The sequence below is a fragment of the Rhea pennata genome, chromosome 8, assembly GCF_028389875.1.
Source record: "Rhea pennata isolate bPtePen1 chromosome 8, bPtePen1.pri, whole genome shotgun sequence".
Taxonomy (NCBI): Eukaryota; Metazoa; Chordata; class Aves; order Rheiformes; family Rheidae; genus Rhea; species Rhea pennata.
Window position 1 is genome coordinate 8,784,329 of NC_084670.1, and position 22,969 is coordinate 8,807,297.

Here is a 22,969-nt window from a genome sequence, read left to right on the forward strand (position 1 = left end):
CAAGATGGAGAAAGCCCTATTGGTGGTGGCATGCTCTCATGGCCTACAGAAAAGTTGAAAAGGATGATAATGGTCAAGGAACACATGGATTTCCGTGACAAACCACTGAAGGGTAAAGGTGGGGCAAGTCTACTAGGTTAGGAACATGTATTACAGGGGAAACTGAACCTCACCTACAGCCCTCCTCCACCAAGCTGTTGGTGGGATAACTTGCTTCCAGGCAAAAAATTGTCCTAACCTCCCTCTAACTACAGGTTGGCTTACCTTGCGAAGGTTTATGGCCCTTCCAGAAGCCACTCTTGTGCTTCAACTTAATATCTGCTGTTATAACTCTCTGTATTTTGCTGTCTGTAAAAATACTCAGCATTGATCAAGTCTGGTGAGCTTTTGGTGCGGGAGGTATCTGGTGGCAGAGTGTCATGGGCTGACTGTGCTTGGCATGAAAAGAAATTTCCTTTCATCAGTTTTGACTTTGTCTAGATCCCCTTACATGGCTTTGAAAGGTTCACCCCAAGGCAATATAATTGTGTTTGATCACATGCAGACTATGAGTCAGTGATTGACATGAATAAAAAACTTGGAGTTTCTTGTCTTGGTTCCTTGTCCTCTTCCCTATGGAATCAAAAATTACTTTTATAAATATCCCCATCCATCCATGCTTCTAGCTATCTATTTCAAGTATATGTACCAATAAAAAAGTAGAAACACTTTATAAGTGCAAATAAAAACACATTAAAGGGACTGAGCTAATTTTTTTTCTCCCTCATAAAGTACATGTGGATCCCATCCAAAAGAATTACTGAGAGCCATGTAACTGGTAATTAATTCTGCTATAAATGTCAGAACACTTACTTTGCAGGTCTAAGCTGACCCACTAAAATCAGTCCCCTTTTAACAATTCCTTTTATAATTTGTTTTTCAGCAGAAACGGCAGCTTGACCTCCTGACAATAACCAGCCCCGGTAAGTGAGCTCCGCCGCGCAGCTCTCTTCTCTTTTCTTAAAGAGATGGTTGTCTAAATGTGTTTTTTCCTGTCTCTGACATGCAAAATGAAAAACACTGTTCCCCAGAAAATCTTTCACATAATAACAAGTGACAGCTATATTGTGCTTGGCAAAGCCCCGGGCAGTTATCCGTTCACAGAGCTGCCTCTTCAGACCTTTACTCTATGAATTTGAGTGCTGATATTTCTTTAAGCCTCCTGGGGTTACAGTTAGCGGTATGTCTGCAGGGCAGATGCCCTAGAATTCACAGTGTGTGTTCAAGTATCACAGAAATCTAAGTTTGACTCTCTTCAGTGGCAAACTGCAACAGTTAGGGGAGCAAGGGAAGGGTGGCAGTCAGCCTGCATGGTGGGAGTCAGGATGTACGGGCTAAGTTCTGGAGAACCTCAAAGAGAGTCAGAAAGAATTTAAGTGAAAGTAAAATGCTTTAAGCAGACTTCTCCATATCGGCTTTTGTTATTTGTCTGTGGAGGAAATAAACCAAAATGTGCCATACTGAGTTTCTGGTCACTGGTTGTGAAAATGTTGGTCTTTCTGGCATAGCGAGTTGCGAAGGTCTCAGTACTGTGACTGAAGCGCAGATCGTTTGAATGATGCTTCTCTTTGATCTCCTTTCTGAAGGCTGGGTGGCTTTTTATTATTGCTGTTTGGGTTCTGACTCGGTTTCTTTTTATTTTTTTTTCATTCATTTCATATATTTCTTTTCACTTCTTTTCACTGTTGCAGAAATTGGTTGTTCACCAGCTTTAGACATTCACTGTGCCTGATGGTGCTACCTTTTGGTTAACTTTTTCAGTTTTTCGGCTGTATATACTTATTAAGCTTTCAGTTTGGCTTTAACTGGGACTAATGAGTTCTGGCTTTAAGTGAGAATAATGTGTTAGAGAAATGAACAGGTGTTATGGGAAGTGAACAAAATATGACACATATTTGCTTAGATAACAATTTTGCATCAATAATTGTTCTGACACTCTAAATGTAGATATCATCTGTGACATGGTTTCTCCTTCACTAACCTTGTTAGAATAATAAGAATTAAAATAAGGAGGAGGAACACTTTGTTGGGACAGATGTTTGAGGCTATTGGCAATTGCATCACATTTCTGCATGTTCACTTTTCATGCAGTTTGCAATTATGTTAATGTATGCTCAGGGCACTTGCTGATAAAAGCAACAATACAGTATGATACAACCATTGTCACTATTCTGACTATAACTTCAAGGGCAAACATGGCACATTTTTCATTTTTTTGTATCTTAAACTTTCTCTATTACAGAGGAAAAAAGAAAAGGAAAATATCTTTGAAGGTCTTCATCATAATAAACACTTAGATCTTGGATAAGGATACCAACGTCCACAGACTTTTTACAGTTTTTAAATAAGAGAAAAGGATGGTTGGGCAACAGAATAACTAAATATGAGACATTTCTGTAAAATGATTTTGAAATTGTAAAATGAAATTGTAAAATGAATGGAGCTACTGGAGAGAGTCCAGCGTAGGACTACAAAGATGATCAGAGGGCTGGAGCACCTGCCCTATGGGGAACAGCTGTGAGAGCTGGGCCTCTTCAGCCTGGGGAACAGAAGACTGAGGGGGGATCATACCAATGTGTACAAGTACCTGAAGGGAGGGTGTCAAGGGGATGGGAACAAACTCTTTTCAGTTGTCCTGTGTGACAGGCCAAGAGGCAACAGGCAGAAATTGAAGCACAGGAAGTTCCGCCTGACCGTGAGGGGGAATTTCTTCCCTGTGAGAGTGACAGAGCACTGGAACAGGTTGCCCAGAGAGGTTGTGGAGTCTCCTTCTCTGGAGATCTTCAAGGCCCGCCTGGATGCAACCCTGTCTAACGTGCTCTAGATGACCCTGCTGAGCAGGCAGGTTGGACTAGATGATCTCCAGAGGTCCCTGCCAACCTTACTGATTATATGATTCTATGAATTTATGATGCTCCCCTCATTGTAATTTCTGATGTGGTCAGTATTCACTGGAGCAATGAAAGGGTTGACTAAGTTGAATCTGTGTGTAGATGTGATCACAGTAAGTAGCTATCTCTTCAGATCTTTTAGTACAGCAATCTACGAAATGAATACAGCAGTTAGTTGGAGGGATCAAAACAGCCAAATACTAACAGAGCTTCCAATGACTAGGTACACATACTGCATTAAAAGGGGGAAAAAATGCTTTCCATATCTTACCTTTTTTCTGAAATATATTTTCACTCTGACATTTAGCCAGAAATCTACAATAATTGCTTATGTAGGAAAATATGTATACTTTTGCCAAGATGATACAATTGCGTGCCTACAGTTTTGTTCTCAGTAAAAGTGTTTTCCAAAGAAGCCTGATGCTGAATGAGGTCAAACTTGCTTAAGAGCCTAAAGCTGAGATTTTTGAAAGAGGCTAACAGAGTTAGGCACATAATTCCTAGTAGGATTGGAAAATTTCAGCCTGTGGATTAAAAAGTCTAGTTTTGGTTATACAAATGCAAAAAAACATAGCCTTGAGCCCTTTATATGTCTTCAGAGATTGCCACTTTTTAATATTTCATTGTTTGAGTTCTATCTCTAAGATCTAATGTCAACAGGCTGCTTTTACAAAGCTGTGATATCGTTTTTGACTGCTGAGGTTAGCCATAATCACAGTGGTCCCTCATTTCCGTGACTCAGATTAGGAGCTGGGCTACGTGTTTGCAGCTGTGGATCCTTAGGGACTTGCTTGTGTGCTCCCCCTCGCCGCAGGCAGGTAACCCGTGTTTCTGATGAGGGTCAGTCAGTTTTACAGGATGAGAGTCCTCTGTGTCTGACAAGCAGTCTCAGTCACCAAAGCCTTATTTTTTAATTGTGAGAATAGACAGAATGACTTCAAAAGTGAAGGTGACTCTTGTGAAATGCACATCTGTCATGGGAGAGCATCATCTTTCTTTTGCAAAATTCCCAAACCAAGAATTGTTTAGCCAAAAATTGAGTGGTGATCCCTTACAGGTCTTACAACAGTTCTTCTCCAGATGCTGCTAATGGGTAATTTTCCAAAAGCTGATCAGCCAATTAATGAGATTTATTGCAAGGTAAAATAATGCCATTAATGTCGGTAAAAGGGGCAGTGAGACATGAGTGACTAAACATAGAAATAAGAGTTTGTAAGCCCTTGACCACACAGGATGGTGGTGGGGATGGCAAGGAGCTCTTGTCCTGGACATGGGGAAAAGCTGTGTGTATCAGCTTCAGGTGATCTGACTTAAAAGCATATTTGTATGGTAAACTGAACAGGTATAGATCATTAACTTCTAACCTGGACTGAGCTGAAGGCACTCTGGGGAAGGAGGGTGAGATGCAATGTGCCCAACTGATCTGTTTCAGCGCTCCCGAGAAAGCTGCTACGGAAGGTTCCCCGGAGTGTCGGAAACTGGAGGAAGCCTTTCCTTTGCTGCGGGTCTCCAGAAACTGCCAGACACAAATGATGCATAAGCTGGGAGCAAGCCAGACTCCCTCATGCTCAAATATATTCCTTTGAAGTAGCTGACACCCATGTAAAATGGGGAAGGGAGTTCACTGTTCTGCCGCGCTGCCAAGTAGCTGGAGGAACGTTAAGTTAAATTTATCAATGCTCTTGCCATACTCCTTTCTTCTTGCCCCTTGACACGTGAGTTACAATTAGACTCGAATGCGCTGCACGGTTCAGGGTGCCAGAGTCAGAGCTGATGTGTGCAGTGGGGTGGGGGAAAAGATGTTAAAAATTCATTAGTAGCTGGCAGGGACATGCTGGCAGGGAGTGGGACATAATGAGGTTTAAGTTTTGGTATTTTGAATTTTCTTTAAACTTAGTTTTACCTCTGAATTTGATCCAAAACATTTCTGCCACACTTCTTTTTGTGGTCTTGAGTTTTAGGGCCAAATCTTCAGGTGGTTTAGTTTGGCTTTGCAGCACAAAACAGCTGAGCATCTGTCCTTAATTTCCACATGATCATGTTCTAGTAACTCTTTGTACATGCACATGCAGTTGCCTCCCATTTTGTGGTAACCACTCAATAGTTGGAAATAAGGTATTCCTGTTTCCATAGCTTTTCCACAGAGACAAAGCATTTTGCATCTCCTGTATTAATGATAATAATATAGCTTTCCAGTTTCTCTTCTCTGTAAGGTAAGTTCATCTCCCACTGAAGTATTTTTTAATTATTGATACCATAAATGGAAGTGTGTTGGAAACTATTGGCTTTGAAAATAGCTAACATGTGATATTATCCAAGAACCATCAGGAAAATTCTTTAGAAATTCTCTTTGATTCAGCCGTCCTCAGGGCTTTATCCTTCCCTACCAGTCTCTCTACTGCCAATTTAAAACAACATTCTCTTGAAATCAGTGCAATGTCAGGAGAAATTCATCAGCACCGTAGGTGCATGTTTCCCAGATGTATATAAACCCACTACATTTGGCAGCAGCAAATTGATTGCATTTAAAAAACCTGGGGTAGTTGAATATTCTGTTGTGCCCAGCTTGGCTACAGCGTGGAATATAAAGTATATGAAGTTTCTCTCCATTCCATCTTAGGAGAAATAAAGTAAGAGCTGACTCCATAATTCCTTCCTCTTGATTTGCTCGGATTTTGCTCTGACCACATTAAAGGCTTACATGCAATGAGGGAGTAAGGTATTCCAAATCTCTATGGAGTGGCTTTGAGATTTGATCAGAAATGTTAATGTCTGTGTGTGTGTTTCCCCCCTCCTATTCGAATTCTTATGCTTTCAAACAGAGAAGAAAGCTTGATTTTAAAAGTATTTACCAGACTGATCTATGCGGTGAAATATTTCCCCCCTTTAATATCTTCAGAGCTGCATGCTCTAAAAATGTCTCCATTTCATTAATTTGTGATACACTGCTACACTGAATTCTTTAAAGGTGGCTTTAGTTTCTGCCATACATATTTTACTGCTTTAAATTATAGATATAGGACTGTTGCCTAGTTAATTTCCTCTGGTTAGGAAAATATATTTCTACTCTCCTGCCACTGCATGAAGTGATATGTGGGATTTGCTGTATTTTTTAGCTGATTAAGTTTTGCATTTCTACATATTACTTCTTAGAAGACCTCAAGTAAAACTAGGCAAAGGAAGGAGAAAAAGTTTCACAGTGTATCGGAAAGTTTCATTTAAGTATAATTTCCACCACTAAGCCCCCCTACAAGACTTTTCCATTACCTTCCTGGATAGTCTGGCTATCTACCTCTTTCTAATTGAAGCATGAAAATAATATGAACTCAAAGTCATGAAGCTATGAGACACGTATTAGTAAAAATGATACAGGGTAATAAAATGTGACAGAAAGTTGTTTGCTGTTAAAACTCGGTTACTATTTTTGATAGTCCTTATTAATTAATACTATATTGATTTGGGTCTAAGTATGTGCCAGGGGATACTCTCTGAGTTTTTAAACAGCCTAACGTAATTACTGTTAGTGAAGCTTCACACACTTTTTTTTTTTTTTTTTGAAAGAAGGTCAAGAAAAGAAATTGCTTATCTTTCCAGTAACAGTTTGAGTCTTTTAATACTCAGTGACAGATAGCAGTGAAACTACTTCTCATATCCCTAAGATGCTAGATATTAATTCACCCTTCTGCCCGCAATAGTGTAAAATAATTTGAGAAGCAGTAACTCACTGCTCAGCAAGGCAATGGACCCCAAATGTTGTGTTTGAATCCACAGCACCAGAATTTGTCTTGCAAATAAAATGTAAATGCTGAAGCCTAAGCCCGAAAAAAGGGACAGTGTTGTTGACCTGTCTGCCTCCAGCTGAACCCTAGAGCTGTAGGAAGAAGTTTGTTCTCATCTTGAAACTTTAGCAAGATAATGTACTAACAGCGAGTACAGAGAAAACGGATCTTTTTTCGGCATCATTAAGTCCAAGGCTGTCCTGAGGTTAATTGGGAAGCTTGATGGTATCCAATTCCTTATCTTCACTGTATCAGTACAGCTGTACGAACTGCCATTTGCTGTGATAAGGAGAAGTAATACTGTTCTCTATAATTACGTATTCATGCACATCAGTACCTGCCCATTTCTTGCGTTTGCCTCTCCCTTTGCTAAAGTGATGGTTGCACAGATGCTGCATATTCACTGCACAGTGTTGCTGTTCCTGCCGTCTCCTCCCTGCACAGGCAGACCTCCCTCACCGCTTGTCTGAGTGGAGTAGGTCCGTCCAGATCCTCAGATCTCCATCTGCCTCCCAAAATACCATCTATATCCATCTCAAATACAGCAGGTTTGAAGTCTATTGAAATGACACTTTTTTTTGGATCCAGTAATGAAACCGGAGGTTTTTACATTTAGTTGCTAAACATTTACCTTCAGTAAGACTGTTTTATCTCCCCTTTTGCATTTTTTTAAATGACCTTTTTTGGATACTTGTAGAATAAGTGATATTTGCTAAGTCAAAATAAGACTGCAGAGAGGGTATTCTAAAGGCTAATCCATTACTTTTGAAGAAAAATACCAAGCTTTTCCACAATACCTTATTATTATTCTGGGTCACCATGATGTTTCCATGCACCTTGGCATGTCCCTTTAATTGGACCCGTACATAGGAAGGTCCGGCATGGTTGCATTGAAAGCTGACATTTCTAACCAACTGACCTTTTCAGGCCCAGTGATACTCCTATAATGATTATCCCCTAGCATTGTTTGGACACAATACCACATACTTCACAGCACATAAAGGATATGTTCTTTGAGAACTATTCAAAACGCCCAATCTCAAGTTAGCAAAATGAGAAAATTGGGTGCAAACATTCATCAGAGTGTTATTGTGCAGGTATCGATTTGAATGCCCTTTCATTTCTCTGGGAAAAAGTGTTGTATTATAGAGCTCTAAATTAACTTCTGTTCTGTTTTTTTCTCCCAGTAAGTATAAAAAGGTCAAATTCATTCATAAGGCTGAATAGATTTGCAGGATATAAGCAATAAGATAGCAATCAACCTTCAAATAACCTTTAAAGAGACAGTATCTTTTCTTATGAACAATAATTGATCTGCTCATTAAGCCACTGCATGCTCTTTGGGGCTCACCTAGGCAAAAATGTGTAAGACCCATGACAAAAGGATGTCAGCTAGAGCAATATGGGAATAAATCCTCATGTAGAAATGTAAATATTTTGCATGGTTGGGGCATGTGCACTTGATGAAAGGCTTGATGCGGTGATGTGAATTTCTTGACTTAACGGTCATAAAGATCATAGAATCATAGAATCAGCAAGGTTGAAAGGGACCTCTGGAGATCATCTAGTCCAACCCCCCTACTCAGCATGTTAGACAGGGTTGCATCCAGGAGGGCCTTGAGTATCTCCAGAGAAGGAGACTCCACAACCTCTCTGGGCAACCTGGTCCAGGGCTCTGTCACTCTCACAGGGAAGAAATTCCCCCTCACGGTCAGGTGGAACTTCCTGTGCTTCAATTTCTGCCCGTTGCCTCTTGTCCTGTCACACGGGACAACTGAAAAGAGTTTGTCCCCATCCCCATACCCTCCCTTCAGGTACTTATGCACATTGATAGGATCCCCCCTCAGTCTTCTCTTCCCCAGGCTGAAGAGGCCCAGCTCTCGCAGCCGTTCCTCATGGGGCAGATGCTCCCACCCTCTGATCATCCTCATAGCCCTACGCTGGACTCTCTCCAGTAGCTCCACGTCTTTCTTGTACTGGGAGCCCAGAACAGGACGCAGTACTTGAGATGACGCCTCCCCAGGGCTGAGTACAGGGGCAGGATCACCTCCCTTGACCTGCAGGCAACACTCTTCCTAATGCACCCCAGGGGACCATTGGCCTTCTTGGCCACAGGGGCACATTGCTGGCTCATGGTCAATTTGTCATCCACCAGCACTCCCAGTTCCTTCTCCACAAAGCTGCTCTCCAGAGGGTCAGCCCCCAGCTTGTACTGGTGCCTAGGGTTATTTCTGCCTAGGTGCAGGACTCTGCACTTGCCCTTGTTGAACCTCAGGAGGTTCCTCTCCACCCAGCTCTCCAGCCTGTCCAGGTCTCTCTGAATGGCAGCACAGCCCTCAGGTGTGTCAGCCACTCCTCACAGCTTGGTATCATCGGCAGACTTGCTGAGGAGGCACTCTGTCCCCTCATCCAGGTCATTGATGAAGAAGTTGAACAGGATGGGACCCAGTACTGAGCCCTGGGGGATGCCACTAACCACAGGCTCCAACTAGACTCCACCCCACCGATGACGACCCTCTGAGCTCTGCCTTTCAGCCAGTTCTCAATCCACCTCACTGTCCACTCATCTAACCTACACTTCCTGAGCTTATCTAGGAGGGTGTTATGGGAGACAGTGTCAAAAGCCTTGCCGAAGTCAAGGTGCACAACGTCCGCTGCTCTCCCCTCATCTACCCAGCCAGTCATTCCATGATAGAAGGCTATCAGATTGGTTAAGCAGGGTTTCCCCTTGGTGAATCCACGCTGGCTACTCCTGATCACCTTCTTTTCCTCCATATATCTGGAGATGACAGATGGGTGAACAAGACACAGACAAAAGCAGGAAGTGTAAATTTGGCATTAGTGAGGACAGTGGTGCTGATGACATGTTCATACATGCCAGGAATCTGAACACCTCCTTAACTTCTGTTCTGAATTTAGTGACCAAGGTAGGGTAATGATCTTGCAGGTCACCTCTTGCTGGTGTACGTACAGGGGACCTTCCACAAACGAGCCTGTTACGCATCCTTTCTGACTTGACAAAATGTATTTTAGTTTCACTTTGGAAAAAAGTCAGCCTGTTGAGTGATGGCTTGCTTTGCATCTTGAGTGTTTTTTGGCTGTATAGTGAGGTTAATCATCTCTGCCTACGCAGAAAGAAAACCTGCGTCCAGCTCATTGTACTGCTGATTCCCCGGCTGCAGTCTGCTTTAACCTTCACGCTGTCCTGGGCTCTGCAGGTTAGCACGTCCTAGCTCCGCTTGGGGAAGTGAGAGCGGTTAAAGGGGCCCTGGAAATGGTTTCAAGGAAGCAATATTTAGCCAGAGATTCCCTCAAAGAACTGGGATTGTCTATTTAAGATACCAATCGGAAGATTAGCGTTCTGTCCATGTCCATATTTCATTTCTGCATGTAAATCCATGTTATGTTTTTAGTATTATTTTTATGAATTGTACATACACTGTGGACTATCTGTGCATAATTGATTACAAGGAGTTGTCTTGGTATTTATCTTTGATCAGAATTTTCAGAAGCAGCAAGTATCCCAGGTGACAAGGCTTTTTATGCTGGAAATGTTTGCATATAATGCTTTCTATTCTACTAACAATGTGCAGATGAGCTGATGGTTCATTTTGAGAGAGTGAAAATGAGCAATCTTGTGCACAGGTGTATTGTGCTCCTTCTCTTCTTGGGTAGGCTTGAGGAAAACTTAAAATATTTCCTCCACACAGGAAAAAAAAAACCCTCAAGCATTAGATGTTTTTAGAGAGCATGAAAAGCTTCCCTTTTAAAGAAATTTTAATTAGTAAGGGCATTTGTATGGATGCAGTCTCTTCATGTAGGAATTTTTTTGTTTGTTTAATTACCTACTGAGTGACCTGAACAAGATTTAGTGAAAAAAGTGTATTCTAAATATCTGGAAGACAGCATGGGCTATATTGATGCTACAAAATGGAGAGCAGTGTAGAAATGCACGAGCTAGCAGCAACCTGAGTAGTTGGGCTGCACAGCTTGCGGCAGAGGTGCTGCCTTGGGTCCTCCTGCCAGCCAGGCAGGTTACCTGCAGGCACTGCTGGGGATAAATGAGCCCTGACTTCTTGCTGGATTTTGCTAGCTCTGGTGTCCTGTCATTCCAGTGCTGCTAAATGGCAACCAGACCCGAGATTTTGCTGTTTTTTTTTTTTTTTTTTTTTTTTTTTTTAACTTGTCAGGGCACTGACAGTCGGTTATGTTACATTTCTGTGCTAACAGCACCTCTGTGTCCTGGTCCACAAGTATGTTGTCGTGCTAGGTGCTGCTTAAAGATGTGCTAGGTCATGGAGCTGCTCCCGAAGAGCTAATAACTTAAACGGACAACGCAAGGGATAGTAATCAGGAAACGTGGAAAGAAAATAACAAAAGTAAAAGCCAATTTTAACAGAACTGTGTTTTATTTTGGAGAAGCCACCCATGACTGTCTTCATCCTGTTCTAGACTCCTGGGCCTTCTTGCTACACCTTCCCCCCAGTTCCTAGAATAACAGAAAATGGCAAAGCAGTGATGATTTTACAGCTGAAGGGTGCTGGAACTATTACTTAGCTCTTTCATTTTGAAGAGGTGCCAGTGGGTTCATTTTTTAATATGCACAACATTTTCTGTTAAAGCAGCCAGCGAAGGTTGCTGGGAAACCCACAAGAAAGGATAACCTAGAGCCTTTATGATTATTTTGAGCTTGTAACTTGAAGGCGCAAAGTATTTTTTTACGGTTGGTATCAATGGGAAAGGTGTGATGGGTTTGTGAATACAGACGGAAAGTGCAGGATAACTTGTAGTGGAAGAGTGGCTTCTTTGTCACCAGGCTCAGTGCAGTACTGTGGAGAGTTATCTGAGATGCCGCTAAATGGCAGATAGCCTGGGTACTGTTAGGCAGTAGTATAGCAGTGTCCTTAAAGAGCAGGTCAAAGGAAAGTGAGATACTGTTTTTACACCATGGTGTGCTTCTGATTTCACAGCCAGCTGGGGTGGCTGTGCAGGGTGCTGTGCCGGACCGTGTAGGTGCTCTGGGCGCCAGGACCAAGGATGCTGGCAGAACAGCAAGTCGTGGGAGGGGAAAGGACACAGGGAGTGGGGGATAAAGGGTGCATGGGGGGACACCTGGAAGAGGGCACATAGTCATGTTTGCTAGCCCATATGACATTTATCCGCCCAGTTGCTCAGCTGCGTCCATGGTCCTTATCCCCTGGGGACTGCCAGAAGAAAGATTCATCTGAGATGGTCCTGATCTTGTTCATCCTCAGGGCAGCTCGTGGTGCTGCTCAGTTCTGCCTGGCTACCGATGCCTCCTGCGATAAACCCGCTTGCTCACGATTCCTGCCCAGGACAGGGAGCAAGCCTGCCCGATGGACTGGGGCAAAAGGCACCCTCAACTGGTCGCTTAAAGCACCTGCAAACCTGCTTTGGGATCTGAGCCAGAGCACTTAATTGGACCAAACCTCTAACCGTTGTCAAAGACATAACAAACCTGCCACCATGAACGTGGGCACGCGCCACGCTTGCGTATGACCCTGGGCTCAACCCCCCTGAAATTTTTAATATTCTAGTACAAAAGCGTTCCTAAATAATCTGAGTTTGAGCACCAGACGGATGCATCTGCCTTTGGCTCTGTGCTAGGCCCTTGGCAGGAACAGGAAGAAGCAAGACCTTCCTTCTACGTCCCCACCAGTGCCACGTCCCCGGGAGCGCCGCGGCGCTGGGATGCGGCTCTGCCTCCCGCCGTGGCTGGCCCCGACGTCGGGCCCCGCGGCAGCCCGCGGTGGCCCCTTGGCCGCCGCTTGCAGCAGCTCAGCCAGCGCCTCCCGAAGCAGGAGACGTGGCGTGCTCGAGCACAAATAGAGGTGCTATACAACAGCGCTGCTGCTAATAAATATAAACCGTATAGGTGTCAGGTCGCCCTGCGAATGTATTCTCCCCGCAAACCGAGCGGCTATACTGCGGTGTTCGGGAATTAACTGCAGGAGTATTACTCTCTTAAGGCTTTGTGTTATAGTTCTGTTTTCTTCACCTTTAACCCAACAATGGATTATGACCATACTTTCTCTTATAACTAAATGCTCTTCTGTCCTTTGACAAAACAGATTTGTGTCTTTTCATAGCTTTCTGTAGAGGGCTAATAATACATGGGAAAGCTTTACTGCCCACAGGAGACTTTGCCTGGCTGTAATAATAAGAAATGCTGTTGAAAAGTCATGATCAATGTTAATTCAGTTATTTTTCATTTTCTTTTTTTTATAATGAAATCTTACACTTTGTACGTTTTAGCCAGTGCTACCTTATGAATTGCTTGTTGGAGAGATGGGTCATCGGTTATAAAAAACGAATTCTTGTTGTTTGTCCTGATACAAAAATAACTGCAATATTTTGAAATGATGAATTTATGGGAGGAAAAAAAGTGGAATCTGGGATGTACAAAAGATGTAAATGTTGTTTTCCAGGTTTTATGGTTCCCAGATGCCTCCTCTAATTGCATAGCTAACCCTGAGTTTATTAAGTTATTTTCCAGAGTCAAGCTCATTTATATACATGTCAGAATAAAAACTGAATTTAAAGAAACAAAACCTTTGGATTAGAATTCCAGGGTGATAAACAAACTAATTTTGAAAGTATTTGCATGTAATTTACATGTGCCAAAATGGGATTGCATGTGGTTTGTAAACACAGGTCTTGAATCTATTTAACATTATGGAATAGCACAGAAGAAATTAATTGTAGCTTAAAAAAAAGGCTAAAATAATAAAAAAGATGACTTAAAATGGCCCGTGTTTGAATGTGATTCAATGCACAGAAACTGGTGAGGAGAGATAAGCGTGCAGAGAAAGCTGTAAATTCTAGCAGCAACATCTGTAGTAGTTAGAATACTATGTTTTATAGCAACCCCTTACCTCCCCCCATGGACATTGCTATGGCATGCAGTATATTTATTATTCACGTTCTGCAAGAGATGTTTTACTAGCACAGCCTTAAAAATAAGGTCTGTTTACTTTCTTTAATGTATGAACTTGTTCAAAGATGTCATCAGCTTCCATTTGCAATATCTTGGCCAGGCTGGCTTACATGCTTTGGCACAAGGTAACAATTTATAATTTTCCTGTTTATACAGTGGTACCAAAGGGCCAAACAGCTAGTAAATACTCCAATCTGCTAAGTGTGATCTTCATCTGGAGAAGACAAGTCATTGCTATCTGTATGGACTTCCAACCAGAATACACAAGACAACTTTAAAGGGGGAGGAGGAAGTCATACAACCTAATGAGCAGTGGTGGGAATTGTAGAGTGAAGCCAAGATGAGGCGATAATGAGGGAAGAAGAGGCTTGGAGCAATGGCCCAGTCCACAGAGCTGGTAAAGTCTTGTCAAGAGTGTCATGGGTCCTCAGGCTGCAAGAAGATTCGTGTGCTGATTGCTGTTGCCGTTCCTCCTGCCAGCAGGAAGCCCTAACTGAATCCTCTGCTTTTTCTCCCCCAAATACTATACGTCTAGAGGAAGGTGCCATCTGTTGCTTGAGAAATGCAGGAGAGAAAGAAACATCTTTAGAGAGCTGAGGTAGGAGGAGAGACATCAGCCTCAGTGGGTAACAGTTCTTGGTTTGGTCCTCAGCTGCTGCTCCTGTTGTCAAAGATAAACATGTATTCTGTGCCGAGGGATTAAAGGACCCGTAGTTTTGAGGGAAGAGGTAACACCCTTTGGAAACAAAGGGATTGAGTGAACCCAAATGTAAGGACTGAACTTAGTACTATGGAAGCGCATTGATGGAGTTACAGGAAAGGATGTTTTATTTGTTTTAAAAAAGATTGCAATGCACATTTTCAAGTTTGCCTTCAAATATCAAGGAATATCCATGTCTATTTTCATGGCCTAGCAGCTCAGAGAAACAAGGCTAAAAATGGCAGTGATGTGCCCCTGCAAAACCTGACGTAACAGGACCCATAGAGCTCCTCTGTGTTGAACCTTGCTTATCTTGTGCTTTGCCAAGCATACGTAAAGATATAAGGGTTTCCCTGCTGGAATTTGCCATTGGTTCTAAGCTGGTTTCACTGTATATGTTTTCTTTACTTTTCAGACATGGAGGAAAAAAAAAGAAAAGATAGGCTACTTGGAGGCAAAAAAGATGGAGAGTAAAAAGCAAAAACTTCTTGGAGTAGAGGACAGTTCTGTTGTGTACTTGCTGTGTATCATTTCACCTGAATTCTATGGCAGGAAATTTATCATCGAGGAGGAGCAGATGCCAGGAACCTTTTTCTAATTTTCTCAGGTCAAAATACTTCTATTTGAATGTGTGGGTAAATGTCTCTAAATATTTTCTTGTACTTCTTGTCGTTTCATCTCTAGAAATTTTATTTCCTATTTGGATATGAGCCATTTTATATATCTGGTTTAAATGTCAATTATTAATTAGGATATAATCTATTTAAGCTTCTTCAACTCTTTGTTCTGCCTAAGAAGGCAGCGGGATGAAACAAGGAAGATGCATCATTATGTAGATGATAGATTAGCCTGTTACCCCATGAGAAGATGATTTCTCAACACCAAGGTTGAGACTTTCCAGTGGCTGGAATAAGAGAGGAAGCTGCTGACTATCTGTCCACTTGGTGTTTGATACACAATGTGATTCTACTCAAATGGCTTTTATAATTAAATCATTGGTAGTAGTGGAAAAGGAGGATCATTCCTGTAACTTCCATTCTATCAGAGTTACGGTTGCTGGTGAATGGATTTAGTGAGTGAAAGGCTGGACGTATAGTAATTTATGTTGCATTTGAAAGTAAGGTGTTTGAAAGCTAGTTAGTAAAAACAATAGCAGGTCATACCAAAAAAAAAAAAAAAAAAAAAAGGAAAGAATAGGAAGCTATTGCACATATCCCAAGTGAAGCAAATCCCTCATATCTGTGAAGCGGCAGCACTAGTATGCCTTGCAAATCTGTTGGCTAAATTTGCTGTTTTCTTTTTATGTATCCTCATACAACTGAATGGCTTCTTGACAACAAATATGTCATGGCTGCCTCTAAGAACAGAGTCCTGAAGATGAAATGCTAATGGCAATTAGTACCAATGACCAACTATGAAAACAGGAGTTTCTCTCATTTACTTTAATTATATTTTTGTTCAAATATTTGCATATTTTATCTCTTATTCATTGGAAACTTTATTATCATTTTCAATAGCAAAAGGGACACTTAGGATTTAAATTTTTTTCAGAGTGTATTTAGTTCTTTTCTTATTTGCCATTTTAAATGCAAAAACCATCCCTTCTTTATATGAACAGTGTATGTATGGACTTATCTATATGAACTTGTCTGTATTAGAAAGCTGAACATTAGATTGCAAAGTTCATCAAATTAGCCTCAGACCTTATCCAGCAAACAGTAGAATGATTTTGGAAATCTGTAGTGTGTTCCCAAAACCTTAAATGATACCATTATTTTGCATTATGCACTTCAGTGGTCCAGAGACCAATGGCTGGTGAAGCTAGACGATTTTCTATCATATGTTAGCTGTACCCATCGCTCTTAGATGATCAGTTCCAGAAAGAAACACTACGTCTGTGCTAATACCGTCCACCAAATATTCACTCCCTGGAGGACAGGAACCCATGTGAATGCAGTAAAATTCAATTGCAGTTGTATTTGCAATATTGGCCAATAACTTGGCCTGATTTCTTTTACTATAGCTGAAACTTTATCCTGTGCTGTTGTGGCCCATTAGATACGTACGATGGCTGCTTAGGACAGTAAGCCAAAACCCTGTTTTTGAAAGAGAAGCATCTTTGAGATACCGCTAAGAAACATCAAGTACACAAAGACAACTGAAGCTCTGTTCTTCTCCAGCGCTTGGCCAAGTAACCTGAGGAGACGTTTCTTGGGATCTCAAGCCAGAATACTTAACTATTAGTAATAAGCTGCTGGGACTAGCTGGCTCTTGAGGACAACAGATGGGAGATGGCCAAACTAACTGTGGTGTGTAATCTAGTGCCTGAGTCTCTCACGCTTGCTTGTGTGATGCCTGATCTCAGAAACCCGCTCTAAAAAGACCCCACGGAAACACAGACTTATGAATTTGACTCCCATATCTAACCAACTGGTAAGAATTATAGTAAGAAATAATTATTTGAGACATGGCCTGACAGAGTGAGGAGGAGTCAGTAAGGCATTTTGAGTGTATAGGTCAGCCCCATAAATCTCTCAGAGGTCCTTACAGAGTCAGTGAGCTGTGGTTGGTATATGGTCCCTAGCCTTCCAAATGCTCCTGCAAGGTCAATCGCCCTGGGCTCTCAAAAAGCTACGCTGTCGTGGAGTAAGAGTGCAGATCTCATGGCTTATTAACTGGTTAAAACAAGTGAGATAACGGAGAAGAATAGTTTTCCCGTGGAGGAGAGTTACCCAGGAATTATACTGGCACCTCTGCACTTCATCATAGCTGTGAATGATCTGGAAAATGGTATGAACAGCAAGGTGACAGTTTGCTGATTATACAAAATTATCTAGAATGGAGGAAAGTAAAAACAGCTGCAAAGTGCTGCAGAAGGAATTCATGGTGCTGACTGACTCAACAATGAATTCACTGATGAAATTCAGTATCAATAAATGCAAAGTAATAATAAATGCAATATCAATAAATACAAAGTATACAGGGAAAAACATCTTTATACCGTACTTTTAACCTAGCTTTTACCACTCAGGAGTGATAGCCAGAGCTAGTGCAGCATGGTAGCAGTCAAAAAGGCAAACAGAATATTTGGGAATATTAGGAAAACTAAAGATCAAATCAGAACATTATACAGCTCTCAAAATAGGCAGTAGAGCTAATGAAAGCACGATGGAGGTCAACAAGGAAGATCAATAAAATGGCTTCCACTTGAAGAGAAATCAAATACAAATGTGATTTTTTTTTTTTCTGTAGGATCTGCTACTAGCGTAAATGGAGCTTGAACTGAGTTTCTAAACTTCATGAGTTTTTTAATAGTTAGAGAGCTGCAACTAGTGCTATATATAACTGAATTTATCCATAGTGATGGGTAAATACTACAGTAATTACAAGTTAGTCCTGGCCTGGAAGTTGGTGTTTGTCTCACGAACACAGATCGTAGCAGGTTTTTATTTGTTATGGATAAAGAGAAGACAATTGCAACCTGTAATATAGTTTGCATGAGAAGGACTAAATTCCCAATAGCTGTAGAGAATTCTTATCAAATATTTGAATAGAAAGCATGCATGTTTTTTATTTTTAGAAAATGTATTGATTGTACACCCCTAAAATCTCATCTCTGGGCATGAAAGAAAACAGCTTTGGCTAAGAATCCTAGAAAGTAAAAATCTCCAAAAGTGAAAAAAGAAAAGTAAAACTCAAATACATATCTCTAATAGAAATAAGGGGCATAAATAGCTATCAAGAGTAAACAGTAAATGAAAGACATGAAGGAAATAATCTGTGTGGGCAGAGCTAAAAGCAATAGTTTTAGCATGTTTGCTAGGATCAACTTTATTCCAACCCCTCTCTCGCTCTCTCTCTCTATATATATGTAAACTCTACAGGTGTTAGTTGATAATAATGATGTGGAAGAGGCTGATACGTTCAGTACAAATTTCTGTGCTTAGAAGGTGGAATGCTGTTTCTGTCACCTCAGGATGAAATGCTTTCAAGTGCAATAGAAACTAAAAAGGATGTTGTTTTAATCTCTGTTGGGGATAAACTCTGAAAATCAGCAGGCTGAGATATTTTAAAGGAGCCGTGATCACCACAGACCTAATGCCATTAGTAATGAATAAATGTTGGAACATAGGGAGATGTCATTTTATTGTGCAAATACTCAAAAATGGCAATGAAAGTGACTCAAGTTAGCATAGACTGGTATTTTGACAACAACCCTTAGGAAATTAGAAAGAAGACTGATGGAGGTTTAGTTAGGAAAAGTTAAACACTAATGAAAGGCAGTCAGCATTGTTTTATGAGAAAAGGGATTTGTCAAACAATCTGTCTCAGCCTTTGAGGATGTTATAAATGTAGTTGCTAAACTTAACTGCATAATCTTTTTAAAGTGTTTGATTTTTTTTCCTTACAACTTAAAAAAAATGGAATGCATTAAATAGGTTAAAGATCAGTCAACTGGCACGTCTCACAAATCACTCATCATGGGGGAATCTCACTTGAACAGGGCTCTTCTTAATGGGTTTCCTTTCACGGTAGTGGGCCCAGTGCTATTTCTAACGATGATTTGTCGATGATTAAAACATCACTGTTGAGTGGTAAGGGAAGATGTAGAGAAGTTAGCCATACGGCACAACCTTGATCTCTTGATGGGTTGGATCCATCCGCATAATATGCATTTCAGTGCAGCCAAATGCAGGTTCTGCTTCCCAACGCAAGGAATGCAGGCTAAACCCTGTTAATGCAGTAGTAATGACTGAAGAGAATTTGGGATTATGACTATCAAGTAATTTAACTAGCTGTTCCCTGGACAGTTACATGGCAAAACCAATAAAAACTAATGCTTAAATATATAAATATCTGTATATATATATATATAAACAGGGAAGTGTAATGGATGAAAATATCAACATGCTGTCTCAAAACATTTCATACTTTTATGTTTACTATTTGCTGTTGTGGTGTCCACCCTGGAAGAAAATGCACTGAAGTATTGGAGAGAGAGAAAGTCAGAGAAATAATATGAGAGATGGGAAAATATTTAGAAATATGAGACTTTAAACTCTGTTTAGCTCATCAAAAGTGAGACTGTGAGGTGATGTGATAACCTGCATTGGTACCTTCCTGCAGGTCCTTTAGGTCATGCAGGCTTTTAAATCCAACAGAGGGTAAAAGGGGGATTAAGGGCAGAGAAATGAGAAGTAAGCACTGAAATGAACTATGAAAGGTAGGAGTGGATTCTTCAAGCCCTCTTGATTTCTCAGGCTCAAGACAAAGAGACAAAGCATCATTTTTAAGATATGCTTTAAGCAAACCCAAATTACTGGGTTACTCATGGGGCAAATGAGTGGCACAGTAGCTGCCTGTTACCTGCAGGAAGTTACTCTGCAGGAGCATCACCACCTCTAACAAAAGTTAAAGCTCAAACCAGAGGAAAGGGAGCTCATGAGTCTAAACTAATAATGTGGAAGAGAAATTAGCCTACATGAAGTTAAATGTTACTTGGCTACTTTTCAGGACCTTTTTATTTGGGTGGTTTGAAGTTTGTGTTTCCCCTCAACAAGGCAAAAGAAATTAATGGTTTTATGTTGTTTGGAGCTGAGCGACTGCCTGTAGGCTTGCTTGATGAGAAAAGGGACATCCTGAGGAAGCGTACAACAAATTACAAGCAAACCCTGTATTAGTAGTGGCAGTTACCTCCTGCAGTATGATTGGCATCCCTCTAAGGACAGCACTCTCCTCATGCCACAAACTCAACGAACAACAGCGTTTCTTAGGAGTTCATATCCAAGTTTAGGTGGTGGTAATAGAATAAAACTTTGAGATTCCAAACAATTGAAGTGAGGTGCTGAATGCCTCTGTGTTGGCTTGACAGATTCATTTTAAAAATTACAGCTACACACCTCTTCTTTTGGCTTGTTACTTCTGAGATGCCTTACAGGCAAAGTCAGTTGTCGATGTCTGGATAGATGTGAGGGACCAAGTGCAGCCAGGAATTCATTCAGTGCTTTTTGAGTCCAGCAGGCTAGGCAAACGGACCTGCTGTCAGCAAGGGGGAAGGCGGCGAGCTTCCATCCGCGTTCGGGGCCATGATTCCTGGGTTTGGCCCTCTCGGTGTAGAGCATCCTTACGCTTTGTTTTCCCTTGGTCATAGGGATCCTGCAGTCAGAGTTTGAGCATGGCCGAACGCAATGTGCACCTGCTCTGCTCGTGGTAACTCCCACAGGGAAACTGTATAAATGCTTCTTAAAGCAAATGTCAGTGCTTGTTAAAGCTTATAAATGCGACTGTGCCAGAGACAATATTGAAAAGAGATTGTAGAGCCTCAACATGCAGCAGTGCAAGCTCCACCACACCTCTCCATCAGCGCCTCAGCCTCGGAGACAGGGATGTGGTTCCCAGGTGCCCCTTAGCTCCTCCGCAAGTCATGGTACGCATGGGGCAGTGATGCTCGTAGTGTGGTGATGCTCATAGGGCAGTGATGCTTGTAGGGTGGCATGTTTAAGGTCATGTCTCCACCCCACCTTACATTCATTTGGCTGAAAGGATGTTCTAAATTTAAATTAAGTCATCATAAGTGGATCTGTGCTCAGTCTCTGTGACTTAAACATTTTTATTTTAATTTTACTTGGTTTTTAAAAAATACAAAAAGTGTGAAATGAATGTTTAGATAAGGTCTGAATCAATACTAAGTTTTTTTTGGAGGGGTGAAGGGGAAGAAAAATCTTGCAGATATTTCCAGCATTCACTTTTCCAATACTGTTATTCAGAGCCATTAAATCCTCTGTGGATCAGAACAGGGAAGCAATTAAGAAAAGGCATCTCACACATTTTTCTCTCATGTGAAAAAAGTATAGTTTATTTAGGACAAAATGTGTCTTGTAAGAGCATCACAACCTCTTAGATGGATTCAAACCTCTCTTAAGAGTTTCCAGCTCTTTGCAGGAGTATGTGTATACAGGTATGTAAAGGACTTGTGCTAAGGATACTGTTAGGCATGTGGATGTAAATGTCAGAAGAAGCTGTCGCTTCTGGTCATCCTTTCAGTAATCATAAAAGCAACCAAAGTTCCAAGATGTGAGAAACTCCCGAGGAAAGACAGCATTAACTGTGTTGATCCATGCCTAGTCTCAGCCCAGAAACCCCAAAGATCATTTTGATTTGTCCTCTGGCCATTCAAAAGCAGCGTGTGCAAAGAAAAGCTGGAGGTGGAGGTACACGATCGAGAGTGCTTTATCGGGGCAGCCAGCAGGACCACGCGATACGGTGAGGGGACAGAGGTGCAGTCTGGACCATTTGACAAGAGCAGTGTGAAGCAGCAGCCATGCTATTTTAGAAACTTTTTTCTAAAAAGGAAAATTTTGCTCATATGTAAGGAATGTTATAACAGCCTTAATAGGAATCAATCTTTTTTTTTCGGATGGTCTTTGGACTGATGGGAGTGGATTTTTAAAGCACAACAATTGGTGCAGAAGACCTCATGCTTCTGCTACATATTTCTGAGATTTTTATTTAGGACTGGCTGTAGTTTGGTCTTATGACTTGAATGTCTGTTGGTGGTTGGAGCATATCTTCTGATTTCATTTCATTTGAAGGGAATCCATTTTGTGTGCTCCAGGATTGCTCTGTGCTGTGAACCAAAGCATGGCAAGTGCAGCTAATCAGGAGACTATCTTCAAGACTTAAATGCTCAGGATGTTATATGGAGCAAGTAAATGTCTTGCCAACTTCTAGTGGTCCAACATGTTTCTCTCAAATTCCTATTTAACGCAGGGCGTCACCAAAATGCCCTCAAATTAAATTGGTTTTAATATTGTTTAATTTAGTAAGAGAAAGATCACTGTTAAAATAACAGCTGTAATTTAATGTTTCATGCAGAAAGGCAAGTATTTAAATGTTTGCTATTTCAAATGTTTTGAACAATATATAATAGCTATTATCTGTATTGGTAGGAAGTTAACTTCTGTATTTGATAAACAAAGGTCTTCAGATGTTCAACTCTTCTGAAACATTATTAGCGCATCTGTTAATTAAATACGTTCTTATGTCCTGGTTCTTTCTTTTTACTTTAAAGTATATTGTATTAGCAGTTCTTTAAAGGCCCATTAATTACCAGAAAGGCCCAATGCTGTCAGAGCTGTGAGCTACTAGCCTTCTAAGGAGTCCCCCACTGCTACCCTGCAGCTCAGCTGCAAGCCTGGAAAGCTGCAGGCAACAGTTCAGTCTTCAGCTGCTGCGGGGGGTGTGATGCACAGAAGTCAGTATTCTGCAGTATCTGCTTGCATTGCAGCTCGTGTACAAGAATAGCCTGTGACAGCAGCTGCATCCTTGGGTATCTAGAAGCACCCTCAGCTCTCACCGCCGTTAAAACAAGATTTTAAGTTTTAAATCCTGTTTTTAATGTGTTCTGATTTGAATAAATATTGCACTTGCATGCAGTATTTTCTACAGCCTAGGAGAAAAAATATGATATATTTTCACATTTTCATGCTTTCAGGGCTTGGTACACAGGGTATCCCAGCACGCTATAGTACTCTGTGGCCAAATGCTTTTTTTTTTTTTTTTTTTTTTTCAAAAGATTGACATTGATTGTTGCTGGAAACCA

At 41.2% G+C, this 22,969-nt stretch overlaps 1 protein-coding gene across 2 annotated transcripts in view; it reads left to right on the plus strand.

The window, feature by feature from the left end:
* Positions 1-22,969, plus strand: part of BEND5 (BEN domain containing 5) — a 592,354-nt gene that overhangs the window by 495,904 nt on the left and 73,481 nt on the right. For both annotated transcript variants that reach the window (XM_062581158.1, XM_062581159.1), the window contains exon 6: positions 923-962. In XM_062581158.1, the coding sequence (XP_062437142.1) occupies positions 923-962 (40 nt within the window). The remainder of the gene's footprint in view (positions 1-922; positions 963-22,969) is intronic.